Source organism: Platichthys flesus, chromosome 17, assembly GCF_949316205.1.
Source record: "Platichthys flesus chromosome 17, fPlaFle2.1, whole genome shotgun sequence".
NCBI lineage: Eukaryota > Metazoa > Chordata > Actinopteri > Pleuronectiformes > Pleuronectidae > Platichthys > Platichthys flesus.
This window is the reverse complement of record NC_084961.1, coordinates 5,108,451-5,122,432: the sequence shown is the minus strand read 5'-3', so window position 1 is coordinate 5,122,432 and position 13,982 is coordinate 5,108,451. Positions and strand designations below refer to the sequence as shown.

Genomic DNA, 13,982 nt, shown 5'->3' with positions numbered 1-13,982 from the left:
GTTGTATATTTAATTTTCATACTTTAGTTTATTTTGTTTCATGTATTTTATTGAATCGTTGATGATTAAAAATGAATCATGTATCATCAGAAACAACTCCCTGTGGCGCCACCGTGTGTCGGTGAGCGGTACTGCCTCCAGCTCCCGGAAGAAACCGGGTGAAGTGAGCAAATGAAGCCTCCTGGATTGAAATGGCGTCGCTCACGGGTCGCGGCTGTTTCCTCGGCGCCGTGTCGCTTCTGAACTTTGCGTTTGTCTTCATCTCCGCCGCAGACTTCGTCCGCTTCGTGTCGTTCCGAGCGATTTACCACAACATCACCGGAGAGACGAGCCTGTGTCAAGGTAACACTCACAGAGCTGGAGTCCGCGCGTGGCACGAGCCCTTCCGGTGCTTCCGCTGTTGTTGTAATTGTCTACAAAGTTAAAGCTTCATGGTTTTAACAACAACATGATTCATAACGAAGAAGAAGAGTCTATAGCACTTCTAACTGACTTGATGTTGAAATAGGGACTGCCGGTAGGTGGCAGCACCGCCCGGCTAGCTCAGTCGGTAGAGCATGAGACTCTTAATCTCAGGGTCGTGGGTTCGAGCCCCACGTTGGGCGACTACACTTTTTGTTTTCCAGTTCAGCGCCAGTGTTTACATTTTTGCACTGGTTGCTGACGTAGTTTAATATTTGTAATGGAGTAGTGTGAGTTTGTTTCAGCACTTTATCTGATAGCTTGTGTCATTTACTGGGTTTTACATGAGTCTACATTTTTAAACCTAGTTTCTCGGGTCAAATACTTAATTTTGTTGTTTGTCTGTTTACCCGTCGCATAGCAAATAGTATCATCCTCATCGAATGCGTTTATACAGTACATCAGATTTGTTAGGACAGATTAGAAAGTGTTGATTTCCTGCAGCCACAAACATTTCACACACACGACACCATCAAGGTCTCTAAAGTAATAATAGTTTGACCACAAGCTGTTCAATGGCAGAATAACATAAAACAACAACAAACCATACAACACTATCACAGAAAAACTATACACAAAGAGCAGCTACCCACAATGATTTGTTGTGTTGTTGTGTTTTCCTCTTTGACGTGAGATTTCCCAGAATTCAAACACAAAACATTTTCCAAAGATCTCAGGAAAATTACATCAACTGTTTGATTTGATTTAATTTAACTCAAATTTAATTTACTTCAATTCAAAAGGGGGAAAACTGGATTTAATTTGGACAGAGTGTTAATTTGTAACACAAAATTGGTCCTAGATGTCAATCTATTTAGAACATTGTGCAAATTCTGTCGCACGTTTGATGCCTGAGTGCCTGTGAACAGTAGAGGTGTGTTCTCAGTGGCTCCGCGGATGACAGGGTGTTATCAGGCCATGAATGGACTGTACACAACTCTACAGTGTTATGAGAACACATCTATACATGTACAGTATATGTCTGATTATTTAAACAAACTAACATTCAGGGTACACCCTCCTCCTCTTGTTCCCGTCGTTTGCCTGAACCTCAGACTCCATCCCGTGGACGGAGGCGCTGCAGGACAGCTCCGTCCTCTGGTCCCTGGTCGTGGACGTGGGGCTGCTTGCTCTCTTCACCACCCAGCACAGTCTGCTGGCCTGGGCACCCGTCAAACAGGCTCTCCAGTCGGTGCTGGGGGCCCTGAACCGGACGGCGTACTGTTTCACCACCGCACTGGCTCTGCAGGTACAGCAACACACACTCTCATAGTCTCAGTATGTAAATGATGTTGTATTTATATAATGTATAACAATAAAACATGATATATTTGTTATATGGGACAAACAGAAAGGAAAAAATCATCTCACGATTTTATAATTATTGTATTATCATCACACATAGCACCACATAAGCTTTAAATATATGTATTTCCCCCTGTGTTAGATCCTGATGAGGTACTGGCAGCCAGTGACTGGTGCCCCCTGTCTGTGGTCGGTGCGTCATGCACCCTGGAGTATCTGGTTCCCTCTGCTCTGCTTCACTCTGCACTTCCTCTGCTGGGCGATCATCTGCAGCATCCTCATGATCTTCGATTACCCAGAACTGTTGGGCATCAAGCAGGTACCCAGGGACTCAAACTACCACCTTTTCTTAGTACAGTGTATGGTGTGCATGTTAGCGACACCACAACTTTGAGTTGTGTAACTATATACGACTTATCTCTGGTTACAGGAAGGTTTTATTTTTTCTAACCCACACATTTCAATTAATTCAACAGCAAACTCAAAAATCCACATCAATAGACAAAAAGGATTAATGTCCTCATTTTAATTAAAAACACAACAGGAGATATTTATAAAAATAGATGTAATTAAGTGTAACAGTATAAATCTGTGGCAATGAAAACCTCTCAAATGTAAATAGAGATTTACTCCTGGTGCTGTTGCTCAACCTCATTTCGGTTGTAGTGTCTCACCCTCTCCTCCCTCCTCTCCCTCTCCTCCCTCCTCTCCCTCCTCTCCCTCTTCTCTCTCTCAGGTGTACTACGAGTGTCTCGGTTTGGGAGACCCTCTCTCCTACAAGTCCACCCGCGCCCAGCGCTTCCTGTCCCACCTCCGCCACCCGGTGTGCCTGGAGCTGAGCGTCGTGCTGTGGTTCCTGCCGGCCTTGTCCCTGGACCGGCTCCTGCTGGCGGGGACTCTGTCGACCTACCTGGCCCTGGCACACTCTCTGGACAAACAGGATTTAGCGTACCTCTGCATCCAGATTAGGAGCAAGATGCAGCTCCTTGCCGAGCCACAGCGCGGCATCACCGACACCACTGACACCACTGACACCACCGACAGCTACAGCAAGGAGAAGTGAAGCAAAGGTGTGACGCTGACCGCTGTCTTAATACTAACCAGAAGTATTTTTATAAAACTGACTTCAGCAGAGACTGTGATCTTCTGTAAGCCTGAAATCTGCTGTGCTGGATAAGAACATAAAAAAACTTAACCTTACTTTACATTATCTTTTCAACATTTTCTTTTCAATGGTTTCAGATGGGGTACGTTTTATAACAAACACCTCCTCTACTGATGATGATCAGGTCTGTAACAGTTGGCCACTATTACTGTAACTTATCTGAGCCAACTCAATTTAATGGTTATATTTTTATAAGAAATAATTAATTTGAAGAGGATTTTTCAGGTCTTGTATCATATAGCCCCACTAATACCAGATTTTTTGGGGGGCTGATACTGAATTGAAGTAGTAATAAGTAAAAGTAATATGTCTGCATTTGCCTTTACATTAAAACAATATGTGGTATTAAATATTAAACATCAACTAGATGTATGTAGATTTATTTCTAAATTGTCACCAAGATAAACAATAAACACTTACAGTTGAAGCTGAAATATTTTTGCAATGAATATGAACATTGAATGCCATTATCAAAGTATAGTTTTATATGCTGTTAAATACCATGTGTCAAGTGCATTTATTTTACTGTATCTTTCAATACACTGATTTTGAATTTTAATTGTCCTTTGTGTGAAATTGAGATTTCAAACTGGCAAAACGAACCTAAAGTTATAATGGAAACAGCAATTTCTCAGATTGTGAATGTATTTGTTGTATTTTTTTATGTTGTGGGTTCATCTGTGGTAACGTCAGAATAAGCCACTGGAAATTAAACTACACTTGTTTTCATGTATTTCTTTTTTTTCACAGTTCATGTTACGTTAAGTAAACATCTTTGATTTCATATGTATTGTGCTGTTTATACATTTCAAGACAATGTTGAATAAATGTAATAAGCGGTATGATGTAGGTGAGTGACATTTTCATTTCCTCTTTGAATGTATGTGTTTGTAATCTTATCTGGTCTGTTACTTATTTTTAATAGTCACACAAGTTTAAATAGCTGCTTTTGGTTTATTAACAACACTTTTTATGAAACCTCTTTTTAACACACACTTTCAAACAGCAGAGAGTCATTGATACTGTCTATTGATCTGATCCGAAAGTGTTCAAAAGACATGAGGCAAATGGTGAATAGTATAAAAAATGTACACCCTAAATGTACATTTGTTAATATTACTGTCATGCTACAACATTAAACACCAGTTTAGACCTTAAGAGTGTATATTAATCATCAAATTACATCATAGTCAATAATAGAATAGAGTATTTGGGATTTATTTCATAAATGCAGTGATTTCAGATTTTGTGTTGTACTTGTATTTAGGTAAAGGATCTAATGACCTTCTTCTAACACGTGTTGACAGGATTCAAACAATCAGGACTAAACTCAGTGCAACAGCACAACACAAGTGTGTTAGTGTTGCTTCAGGTAAACTCCTGCACTCCCCACTCACACAGTCTTGCATGGTTCACAGCCACCTCCTCCTCCTCCTCTTCCAATTAGCCCCCGCAGGACGGAGGGATGAGACGGGGGAGGACAGGAGGAGGGTGGGGGGTTGGTGCCCGGGCAGACGGCTGCGCTCTCTAAACGCCTTTTCTTAGGTCCGACAATATGGTGTGTGGCACTAAACACTCCTGACGGAATTTAATGTAATTATCGGATTACTGAGCTGCTGCTCCGACGCTGCAAATATTTACTACTATCCCGACGACGGAGGTGTTCTCCTGCTCTGATGCGCAGGCAGGTCAGGGGCTGATTTGAATGCCCTCAGGTTTTTAAACCCTCTTGTTTTGACAGCTTCGATTAGAAGCGGAGTTATTGGATAAGGACTATTTTCCATCAAGCCACCGCAGCGCGCGCGTTACGCACAGTCAAGACGCACGAGTGGAGATGACAACTGCAAAGACGAAGCGGATGCAGTGATATCCAGGCAAGAACTTTAGGTGAGTTTCATTTTGTGTTATTTTAATCAATAATTCATATGCATCATGTGCAGCCAGTTAATCCGAAGGAGTTGATGATAGTGTTTGTGTAAAAAGTGAAATTTAGACCCAATAGACAACAGATAGAGTTGGACTGCAAGAAAGTATCAACACCTTGTGATGGTGCATTGATGTGTCTCTTCCAATATGCTGTTAAACATTGCTATATACCAATTACTTGATGTGAACTCATATCATTCAGCTGTCGTCTATATGCCAAAAGTTTTATTTTGGTTCATGCACACCTTTATTTAAAAAGACTGTCGGAGAGAACTTTATTTTACTTTATCATTCGTCGGTTTTTGCAGACCATTCCAGGACCAGCGCCGACCATCTTGACCAGAAACCCTGCACCTTTTTCTGTTATGTCTGTCTCCTCTCTGCCGGAATGGAAGCAACTCCTGCTGGAGAGAAAGAGGCGAGACGAGGAGGAACGAGAGAGGAGAGAAAAGGAGGAGGAGGAGAAGCTTGCCAGCATGCCCGCCTGGAAGCGAGGGATCATCCAGCGGAGAAAGGCAAAGCAGGACAGTGTGGGTGACAGGGACAAGGAGAGAGACATGTGTTCCCTGCAGGTGGATTTCAGATCTCCCTATGACGGACTGAGCGACACAGACAGCTCTGTGACTGTCAATCTGGGAAGTGAATTGTCGCTCAGTCCAGATCCGGGACTATGGTTGGATGCAGACCCCAGATCAGTGAGTCAGGTTTCTGCAGAAACTATAGTGCCGTTCCATGAAAACCCATTTATTCGCACGCAGAGTGCATGGAGGAAGGGCAAGGATGCAGATGTAGGGAACGAGTCAGAGAGGGAGAAAGACAAATCCAGTCCCAGGGGTCAAGATGGAGACTCAGGAAGAGGACGAGACATAGAGCTGAAAATCGAGAGGTTTCGAGATTTAAGTGAGGGACGGGAAAAAGAGAGGAGCAGGGACAGGAGTCAGGGAAGAGAAAGAGATAATAGCAGGGAGAGATGGGAGAAAGATAAAAACCAATGGAAAGAGTCGGCTAAAGATGGAATGAGGGAGAGGGAATACCTCAAAGTAAGAAAAGACGAGGAGGAGAAAGAAACAGATTCACCATCTGGATCGTTTTCTCCCCATGGCCCTTGTCTGCGAACCATCCGAGCCGACAACATCATCATCATCGAACAGGAAAGGAAGGGTAATGACGAGAGAAGGGGGAGATGGAGGGAGGCCGAGAGGGAGAGGCCAGAGGAAGACCACCAGGGGAATAGAGGGATGAAGATGAACCTGAGGGAGATCCTGGCCGGAGGAGGGAGCGTCACCGAGATCCGAGCTTCTGAGGTTCTGATCATAAAGCCCTCGACAACCCTCGAGGAGAGGAGTACAGGAGGCAAAGGGAGAGAGGATGGAGAGGATGAAAAGAAGGAGAGGAGGGAGAGCAGGGAACTCAGAACAGACATATCCTGGCTGAGAGAAAAAGAGTCTGGGAAGGAGAAAGAAAGACCCTGGGGCCAGGCGTTAGTTATAAAGGATAACAGGACAGGCAGCCTTGAGGATAATGTGTTTATTGAGAGACGAGGGAGGGTCAGCCAGCTGCTGAGCAAATTCGGCGAGCTCCCTAAACCGCCATCCCGATCCAAAAGCTCTGATAACTTCCTCCGGCCTGGGAGGAGAAAATACTCTGATGAAGACGACCAACGAGCTGAGGAGAGGAAGGTGGACGGGAGGAATATGCCGCTGAAAGGCATCCCGAAGCGCTCGTTTAGCTTCTCCGATCGCGTCATCTGTGCCAAAGAGAACGGTTTAGATGACGAAAGATGTTACGATTGGAAAATGCGTGAGAGGATACACTCAGACAAGAGCGTGCCACCGTGGGTAGATGTAGCAGGTCTAGGGAGGGACGCCACGGCAAAGATCAAAATGGGGTGCGCGTGGCTTTTAGACAAGTCGGGAAAACACAAGGATGGATTTGTGAAAACAGATGAAAAGGCCGGATCCATGCAGAGGAGGAATGACGCCGACATGTGCATCTCCATCCAACACAGGAGTGAGGCTAAGAGAGTCGAGCCCATTGACAAGAGGGCAGCAGAGAGGTCCGATAATGGAAACGGAGATGAGGGGTTCACAGTAGCTTGTGTTAAAAACACAGAGGGCATCTCATTTGCTAGAAGAATCCCAATCAGGCAGGATGGGAGAGCAAGAGCTGAAAGAGAAGCAAAGCGACTGGCTGATGAGAAAAGTTTAGAGCGAGAGCTGAGTGTGGATAACGACCCGGAGGAAAGAGTTGAGGCGCAAGTTGGCAACAAAGAGGATTTTCTACAAGGAGATGGATTTGAAAGCACAATCCCAGCCGAAGCGACGCAGAGTCACGTCATGGCCACTTCAGCAGACACGACGAGTCTATGCCTCAGTGCGGAGAGTCAGTACAGACATGAATCAGCTTTCACCGAGTGCTCCAGTCTGCTCTGTACAGTCACAGACAGGAACAGAGACCCCCAACGAGAGGCCGAGTGGACTGGACCACGAGGACCCATCCCCACGCATTCCGTTTTGTCTCAGCACACAGAGGAGCTCATCAGTAAAATAGAAAGAATAGGGGACACAACTGTTTATGGCAATGAGAGAGGGGAAAGGCCTTACAGAGGTATCGAACTGACCAAGGAATGCAGGAAGGATGGAGAGCGTCACAGTGATGTCGGATCCGAGAGTCTCGTCCAGGACGCAGTACCCAGATCTCCAAAAAGGGTCGCTCCTCCAGGTCCCCTCGAGATTCAAATCCCCAGGACTGTGTTTTATGTCGCGGAAGAAGTGGTGGAGAGGAAAAAGGTGGCTGTTCAAAACGACGAGGGCCGAGACAGGGAAGGAGGACAAGGGGTCGAGAGAAGGGACAGCTGGAGGATCGGGAAGCCCCTGAGCCGCATCGAGTCCCTGCGAGAGAAAATCAGACAAAAGGAGCTGGAGAGGCTGGAGAGGCTGAGACAGACGCAGGCTGGAGAGGGGAGCGCGGCTGCAGAGGACAGTGATTCTCCGACAGCTGAGGACATGGATGAAGAGAGGGGAACTGAAATAGGGCAAGAGTGGGAAGCTTCAGCTCATATACGGAAGAGGCTGGTCGACGCAGATACGGCACAGGAAGACGCAGCAGTGCAATCAGCCACGGCTCGATTTGACGTCACGCAGGAAGTGTTGAAAACCTGCCCTCAGCTTCCTGTTTCTGCCTCACACTCACAAACCGCCGGAGGAGAGGAAGTATCAAGCGGGTATGCCGCTGCTGTCGCTGAAGATATCTCCGACGGCTGCCTGATATCTGAGGATGAAGACGAGCCCCTGAAACATGAAGAAGAACAGCTGAGGAGCCACGGGGGCCGACGCGAGAGCAGACAAGAGGAGAGTGAGGAGGAGGAAAAGCTGTCGGACGAGGAGGTAGAGGAATATACATCACCCCTCGACCCAACACAAGCTCTCTCCCCTTCGCCCCCTAATCCAAACTCCCTCGCAGCCATGAGTCGGATCTACAACTTGGAAACTGTCGGCTCAAGATCAGGTTTGTGCCTGAGGGACAGGACCTGTCCATCGGTGCATCTTGTGAAAGTGACGCCCCACATATCAAACTCACAGCAGGGCGACGGCAAAGCTTTACCGGGCGGAGACGTCTCTGGGGTTCAGACGATACAGCGGCAGATAGAGCAGTTTCAGCTGAAAGAGCAGGAAGCGCTGAAGTCAACAAGCATTCCCCTGAGGGACCAAGAGACACAATGGCAGCAAAGCCCCAGAGGAGTGTTAAAGCAGCAGGTGAAGGACGAAGTCAAGAGCCAGAAGAAGGATCAGTCAGAATCAAACTACAAAATGTCACCTCTACGTGTTTGTTCTCCGACAGCTCAGCTCAAACAAACCGTCCCTGTTAACCCCTCATCTTTCCGAAGCCAATCCCCAGACAATGCTCTGAAATCCTCTGATTCGGCCCCAACACCAGCCTCCTCCCCGTGTTCCCCGTCTCCCTCCCAGTCTCCCAGCATGTCTCCATCACCCAGCCCGTCGCCCACGCTCTTCTCCATCAGGAGTGCCTCTGGGGGCCAAGTGAAGAGAGGCGCCACCGTTACCATCAAACCAAAGAAGCCTGTCGCTGCTGGAGGAGGAGGCGAGGTGATGGGATCCGCACCCTCAGCGGGACCTACATCAGCCGGGTCGAGTCCTGCAAAGACTCCATCGCAGCAGGCCCAGACATCCCCCGCTGTGGCTGAGCCGATCAAGAAGAAGTACCCGACAGCGAAGGAGATCGAGGTGATCGGTGGATATCTAAATCTGGAGAAGTCCTGTCTGGTCAAAAACAGAGGGAACCCGAAAAGGGTGAGTAGAAACTACACATTTTCTTTTTGGCCTTTGACCTGTTGATGATACAAACACTCTCACCAAAACTCAGAGAACACATCGTCCGCTTCCAATAATTCTTCCATGTCTTTAATCGAAAAATTAGACTGCAAAAATGGTCGCTCCCCTACTACAGGTTATCGTAGGTGGTCCAGACTGTGTCACCTTGTGTCACCTGTCAGACGGCCCCCCCGGCTGTCAAGTGGAATCCCCTTTCACTTGGAGAACATCCCTTTTGATTGAGAAGAGCGATCACAGAGACCGACCTAAGCCGGTTAAAGCCTTATCAAGCACGACATCTTGATTCTTAGCCATAAAATCCCGCTGTGATCTGCTTTTCCACTCGGACGTGCAGTCTGATGCTTTGTAGACTTTTGACTTTTAGCCCCTGATTTGGATTTGCCACACTACTACGCATGTTCACCCCGACACGTGTGAGCAGTGGCATCGGCAGCAGATTGCTTTAGTCCGCAGTAATTGAAGCTATTTGTTTTGTGGCCTAACGAAAACAAAAGACCAGTGTCTTCATCTTCACTCCTCTGCAGTAGGAGACAGGAAATTTGCAGGCGTCACTGGAGACAGACAAGTTGAGTAGGAAACCACAATGAGACACATCAAGCTTCTTCCTCCAGCTCTTCTTTTTGTAGCTAACCTCTCTGGTGTTTACACTAATTCATTCTGAGACCTGCCAGCTGAAACTGCAAATTAATCTTCTGTAGTTAAAGTTCACATAAGGACTTTGTGTTTCCTCTCTTCCTGAGTGGAAGTTATCCTGACTCTCCTGTGAACACTGGATGGTGTGCTCATGGCTTTTTACTGCACCTGACGGCCTGTTGGAAGAATCGCATTGTTTCTTTTAGTACCATTTTCCTATAATAGGAGTTGTCACACTGCTGAGAGTTTCCCCTCAGTCTGCATCTGAGTGCGTTGCAGGCTGCTTCCTCGTTCCCTCACACCAATTCTGACATTTTTTGCAGAGTCAGCCCTCCCTGCCCCTCAGACAAATCTCTCTTTGTATCTTCTTGGCGGTACAGCAGGGGTTTGGTTGGTTAGACTGGAGTCTTGGCAGAGACTATCCGACCACGCTGACCTTCCACTGTACGGCGGAGTGTTTCTGACAGCGGGGCCGCCAACTCCAAGTTTGACACGGGCGAAAGGAAAGAGAATAAATACAGGGAATGGTGCAGAGAGATGGGAGGAAAGAGCTCGATGGAGGTCTGACCCGCCAGGAGAGGCAGGGCAGAGAAAAATGACAGTTTTACAGTCATACTGAGAGGATTAGAGGGCGATTAAAGGCTTGTGTTAAAAGCTGCATGTTTTTGCTCACTTCCTCTTTAAAACTTCTGCACTTCCTCCAAACAAGAGACAAAGATCGACATAGGGAAGTCACGTGGTGACCTTTTTTTAAAAATCTGTGCCATTTTATCAGGTGTAAAATACTCGACTAAAAGAGCAAAACCTGAAACTAAAGGTCTGAAAGATTTGGTGCTTTTCCTTGTAAATGTATTTCTTCAGGTGCAGGTTTCCCATCTATAGTGACTCCCAGTGAAATCACTAAACATTTAGATTCATCAGTCACGGTTTGTTTTTCAGTTTCAGGAAACACACTGTCGGTTAATTCCTCTTTGACCACCCGGTGATTCTCTGACCACCTGTCACTCTCACATCCATGCCCTTCAGACTCTTTGACTTCAGGTCGCCTTTCCCCCCCCAACCCCCACCGAACCACGGCATCATGGGGGGTGGGGGGGGGATTTCACCTGCTTCCCCCCCCCGCCTTCCTCGTCCTTTTTTACTCTAAAGTTTCTCCTCGTACATGTGCTTTCTATTTTGGACTTCCGTGCTTCAAATCCTGAAATTATCATGAATTATTTTAATTAAAATCCACCTGTAGATTTTTAAGATTTGGTTGAAATTAGCTTTTTTCTAAATATTCTCATTGTAATGTTCTGCTATGGATGCGTGCATTTTGAAAGGTAAAAACTCTCCTGCACTCAGAAGAACTGCAGTTATATAATATAGCTTTAAACTTCCCTCTTTCCGTCTCTTCTACTGTTTCAGTTTCTATGTCTCCCTGGTCGCCTATGCTGTCCTGCTGTGCTGCCTGGGGTAATCAGGTTCAGGGAGGGCGGATTAGCCTCCTGTGCCTGAGCATGATTGGCCCAGCCTGTCTAATGCAGAGCTATTATCTGCACTACTCTGCAGACAGCCACAGCCCCATGGGTGAAGTAACTTGTAGAGCGTGAGCAGTCTGGTGTCTGCAGGTCTCAGGCTCTGTCCAGCCCGGCTCTGTACATCGGGGTGTGTTTACAAGTGGAGGCTGCTGTTGTTATAAGACACACTGTGGAAGTGCTGCTGCTTCCTGTCCGTCAGTTTACTTCATGTTAACCTTTGACCTTTGAGTAAACAAACTCAACGTAAGAATCTGAAAACATCTCGTTTTCCTTTTCAACACTTGAGGTGAAGCTGCAATCTGACCTTGTTTTTGCTGCTTCTGCAACTGAACACGTGTCACGTACTTTCTCATTGTGATATGAACTCCCCTGAGTGATTAATAACTTGGTGCATGAAGTGTTCAGTCAGTAAACACTCTCACAGAGGGAGTATTTCTGCTGTGTTAAGCCTCATGCTGTCAGTTAACATTACACTGACGGCGTAAGCACTACTCAGTTCCTCCAGACTGTTTTTTTACGTTCACCGTGTCGGCCTAAAAAGATGTAGTGATTATTCTGCAGAAAATGTATATTTTAACTTTGAGTTTTTCTAATTTACTTTTCTATTTGCATGCAATGTTTTGGTTTTGATTGCTGAAATAACTAATGACTGAACAGTCCACACGTTTTAGAAACAGCCCAGCCACATTTTTCTCACATTATCTGAACAGAAGACAGACTACACTATAAGAATGAAGCCTTTTTGAACACAGGGCAGCAAATTGGCTGACTGAAGCTAAAGGAAAAATCTCAGCTCGTGGGTGGTTTGAGTCCACGCTCCTCCAGTCCACACATCAAAGCGCAGTCCATTTACTATTTCCCCTCCTCGTGTTTCCAGGGGAAAGTGTGTTTCAACGAGGATCAGCTGGAGCAGGTCTGTGAGTACCCGTCAGAGACCTCCATGCTGGCGTGTGTCCCGCACCCTCACGACCTGGGGAGGACGGAGAGGCTGCAGGGGGACGAGGCCAAGGAGGAGGAGGCCGACGTGGACGGAGAAATGATCGTGTCCAAGAGCACAAGGAACGTTGGGACTGCGACAGGACGAGGTCTAAGAGTGGGTCAGTGTCACCCTCTTCTCAAAAAACATAGCGTGTAACAATGATTGTTCAGCCGTCAACATTTCGTACAGTCTTCTGTTCACAGACCTTAAAGGATGAGTTGGTGAATGGGATCAAATCAGATTGCGAATTGAATAGATTCACATTATTTACCCTCCACCTCCATCTCTCTGTCTTCCAGATGAGTCTTGCCCTCGGTCTTCTTCGCCAAAATTGCCCTTGTGATGAGATCACCAACATTTTAATGTGATTTTTATCATGTTTGGTTTGATTTTGATTTTAAGTGAGTGTTTGTTTTTGTTCATTGTACCTAGCTATATCATCAAAATGAGAAACTGTTGAGTAAGAAATGTACAGCAGATTTATCCAGATGTAAAAAAAAAGAAGACATATTTGTGTTTACTGGGAAAATATGACCTAGTTTATTTTCAGGGAAATGGGGGGGGGGGGGGACAAATCTGAATGTATAAGAATGGTACATATTGCAGAAATATTATAAATCCTGTTTGTAATATTTAAAAAGACCCTCAGGTGTGCACTGCCGGGCGATGGTGGGTCACTTGTCTATGCAATATATGGAAATACTTATTGAAGATTTTATTTTTTAGTTAACGTATTTGATAGTTTCTTCTCTGTTTGTTATTTTCTAAGTTGAAAATCAGCACTGCCTCCGCACAGAAGAGTGATGTTCGTGTCATCTGTTTTCATGTGCCTGCCGGATTTGCTCATATGTGATTTCGAAGATGAGTTCGTGAAGACGTCTGAAGCCTTTCGGAAAAAAACTCCTCTCAGCGGCGGTCGTGTTGAACGTTGCAGGAAAGGGTGTCGGTGCAATGTGTGGGGTCTTTGTCCCATGGGGGGGGGGGGTTTAATAGAGCCTGACTCTTCAATAAGCCACCCTGGAAATGTAACAGGTAAAGTGTGTGTGGATTAAAATAAGGTGTTATTCTGTTATTTTTGTGGAAGTGGAGAGAGTGAGAGATGTGAGAGGAAGAAGTCTTTATAACTGGATTAACAATCATATAACAGCTGATCTGACTTTTGGCTGTGTAATGTTGTTGGTATAATCTTTGTTTGTTGATGAATATTTGAATTGGTAAATGAAGATGACCGCGTGTGATATAAATGATGTGCACATTCTTTGAAAATGAATTTTTCCTATATGAAGGATAAGAGAAGCTGGCTTCAAGAGAAACAAAAATCTAATAAATAATTCTGAAAAAAGGGTTTCTGTTTCATTTGTTGATATCTGATAAAACTGCTTAGTGACGTCAAACTGGTGAATTGTGTTTAACATAGTTGGTTTGATTTAACAGGAGGAAATAAACTTTTAGGGCTAATGTGTGTATTTTTATTTTAAAATACACACATTTACACAGTTCAACATGTACCAGCTTTTGGTCTCGAGCTTTTAAACACAATAAACCATTATCTCCACAACTTGTTATTTAACTTCACACAAACAAATGTTGCTGTTAAATCCTTGTTCCCTCTACTGTTGTTTTCTTCCACTACACCTGCA

The 13,982-nt window shown here is 45.5% G+C and overlaps 2 protein-coding genes and 1 non-coding gene across 3 annotated transcripts; all 3 read left to right on the top strand.

The window, feature by feature from the left end:
* Window positions 1–57: 57 nt before the first annotated feature.
* nrm (nurim) lies at window positions 58–3,774 on the top strand. Its single transcript, XM_062410177.1, has 4 exons — window positions 58–342; window positions 1,518–1,711; window positions 1,910–2,086; window positions 2,504–3,774. The coding sequence occupies exons 1-4, from the start codon at window positions 192–194 to the stop codon at window positions 2,828–2,830; spliced, it is 849 nt and encodes a 282-aa protein (XP_062266161.1). The 5' UTR covers window positions 58–191; the 3' UTR covers window positions 2,831–3,774.
* trnak-cuu (transfer RNA lysine (anticodon CUU)) lies at window positions 533–605 on the top strand. Its single transcript has one exon. It is a non-coding gene; the product is annotated as a tRNA-Lys (tRNA).
* Window positions 3,775–4,107: 333 nt separating the features above from the next.
* Window positions 4,108–13,724, top strand: ppp1r18 (protein phosphatase 1, regulatory subunit 18). Its single transcript, XM_062410175.1, has 4 exons — window positions 4,108–4,819; window positions 5,167–9,168; window positions 12,241–12,460; window positions 12,642–13,724. The coding sequence occupies exons 2-4, from the start codon at window positions 5,224–5,226 to the stop codon at window positions 12,683–12,685; spliced, it is 4,209 nt and encodes a 1,402-aa protein (XP_062266159.1). The 5' UTR covers window positions 4,108–4,819; window positions 5,167–5,223; the 3' UTR covers window positions 12,686–13,724.
* Window positions 13,725–13,982: the final 258 nt, after the last annotated feature.

Coding starts and splice junctions, on each gene's coding strand:
- ppp1r18 (XM_062410175.1), top strand. CDS start 5,224: ATGTCTGTCTCCTCTCTGCCGGAATGGAAGCAACTCCTGCTGGAGAGA. Junction 9,169..12,240: donor ACAGAGGGAACCCGAAAAGG/GTGAGTAGAAAC, acceptor TCGTGTTTCCAG/GGGAAAGTGTGTTTCAACGA. Junction 12,461..12,641: donor AGGACGAGGTCTAAGAGTGG/GTCAGTGTCACC, acceptor TCTGTCTTCCAG/ATGAGTCTTGCCCTCGGTCT.
- nrm (XM_062410177.1), top strand. CDS start 192: ATGGCGTCGCTCACGGGTCGCGGCTGTTTCCTCGGCGCCGTGTCGCTT. Junction 343..1,517: donor AGAGACGAGCCTGTGTCAAG/GTAACACTCACA, acceptor CCTGAACCTCAG/ACTCCATCCCGTGGACGGAG. Junction 1,712..1,909: donor CCACCGCACTGGCTCTGCAG/GTACAGCAACAC, acceptor CCCCTGTGTTAG/ATCCTGATGAGGTACTGGCA.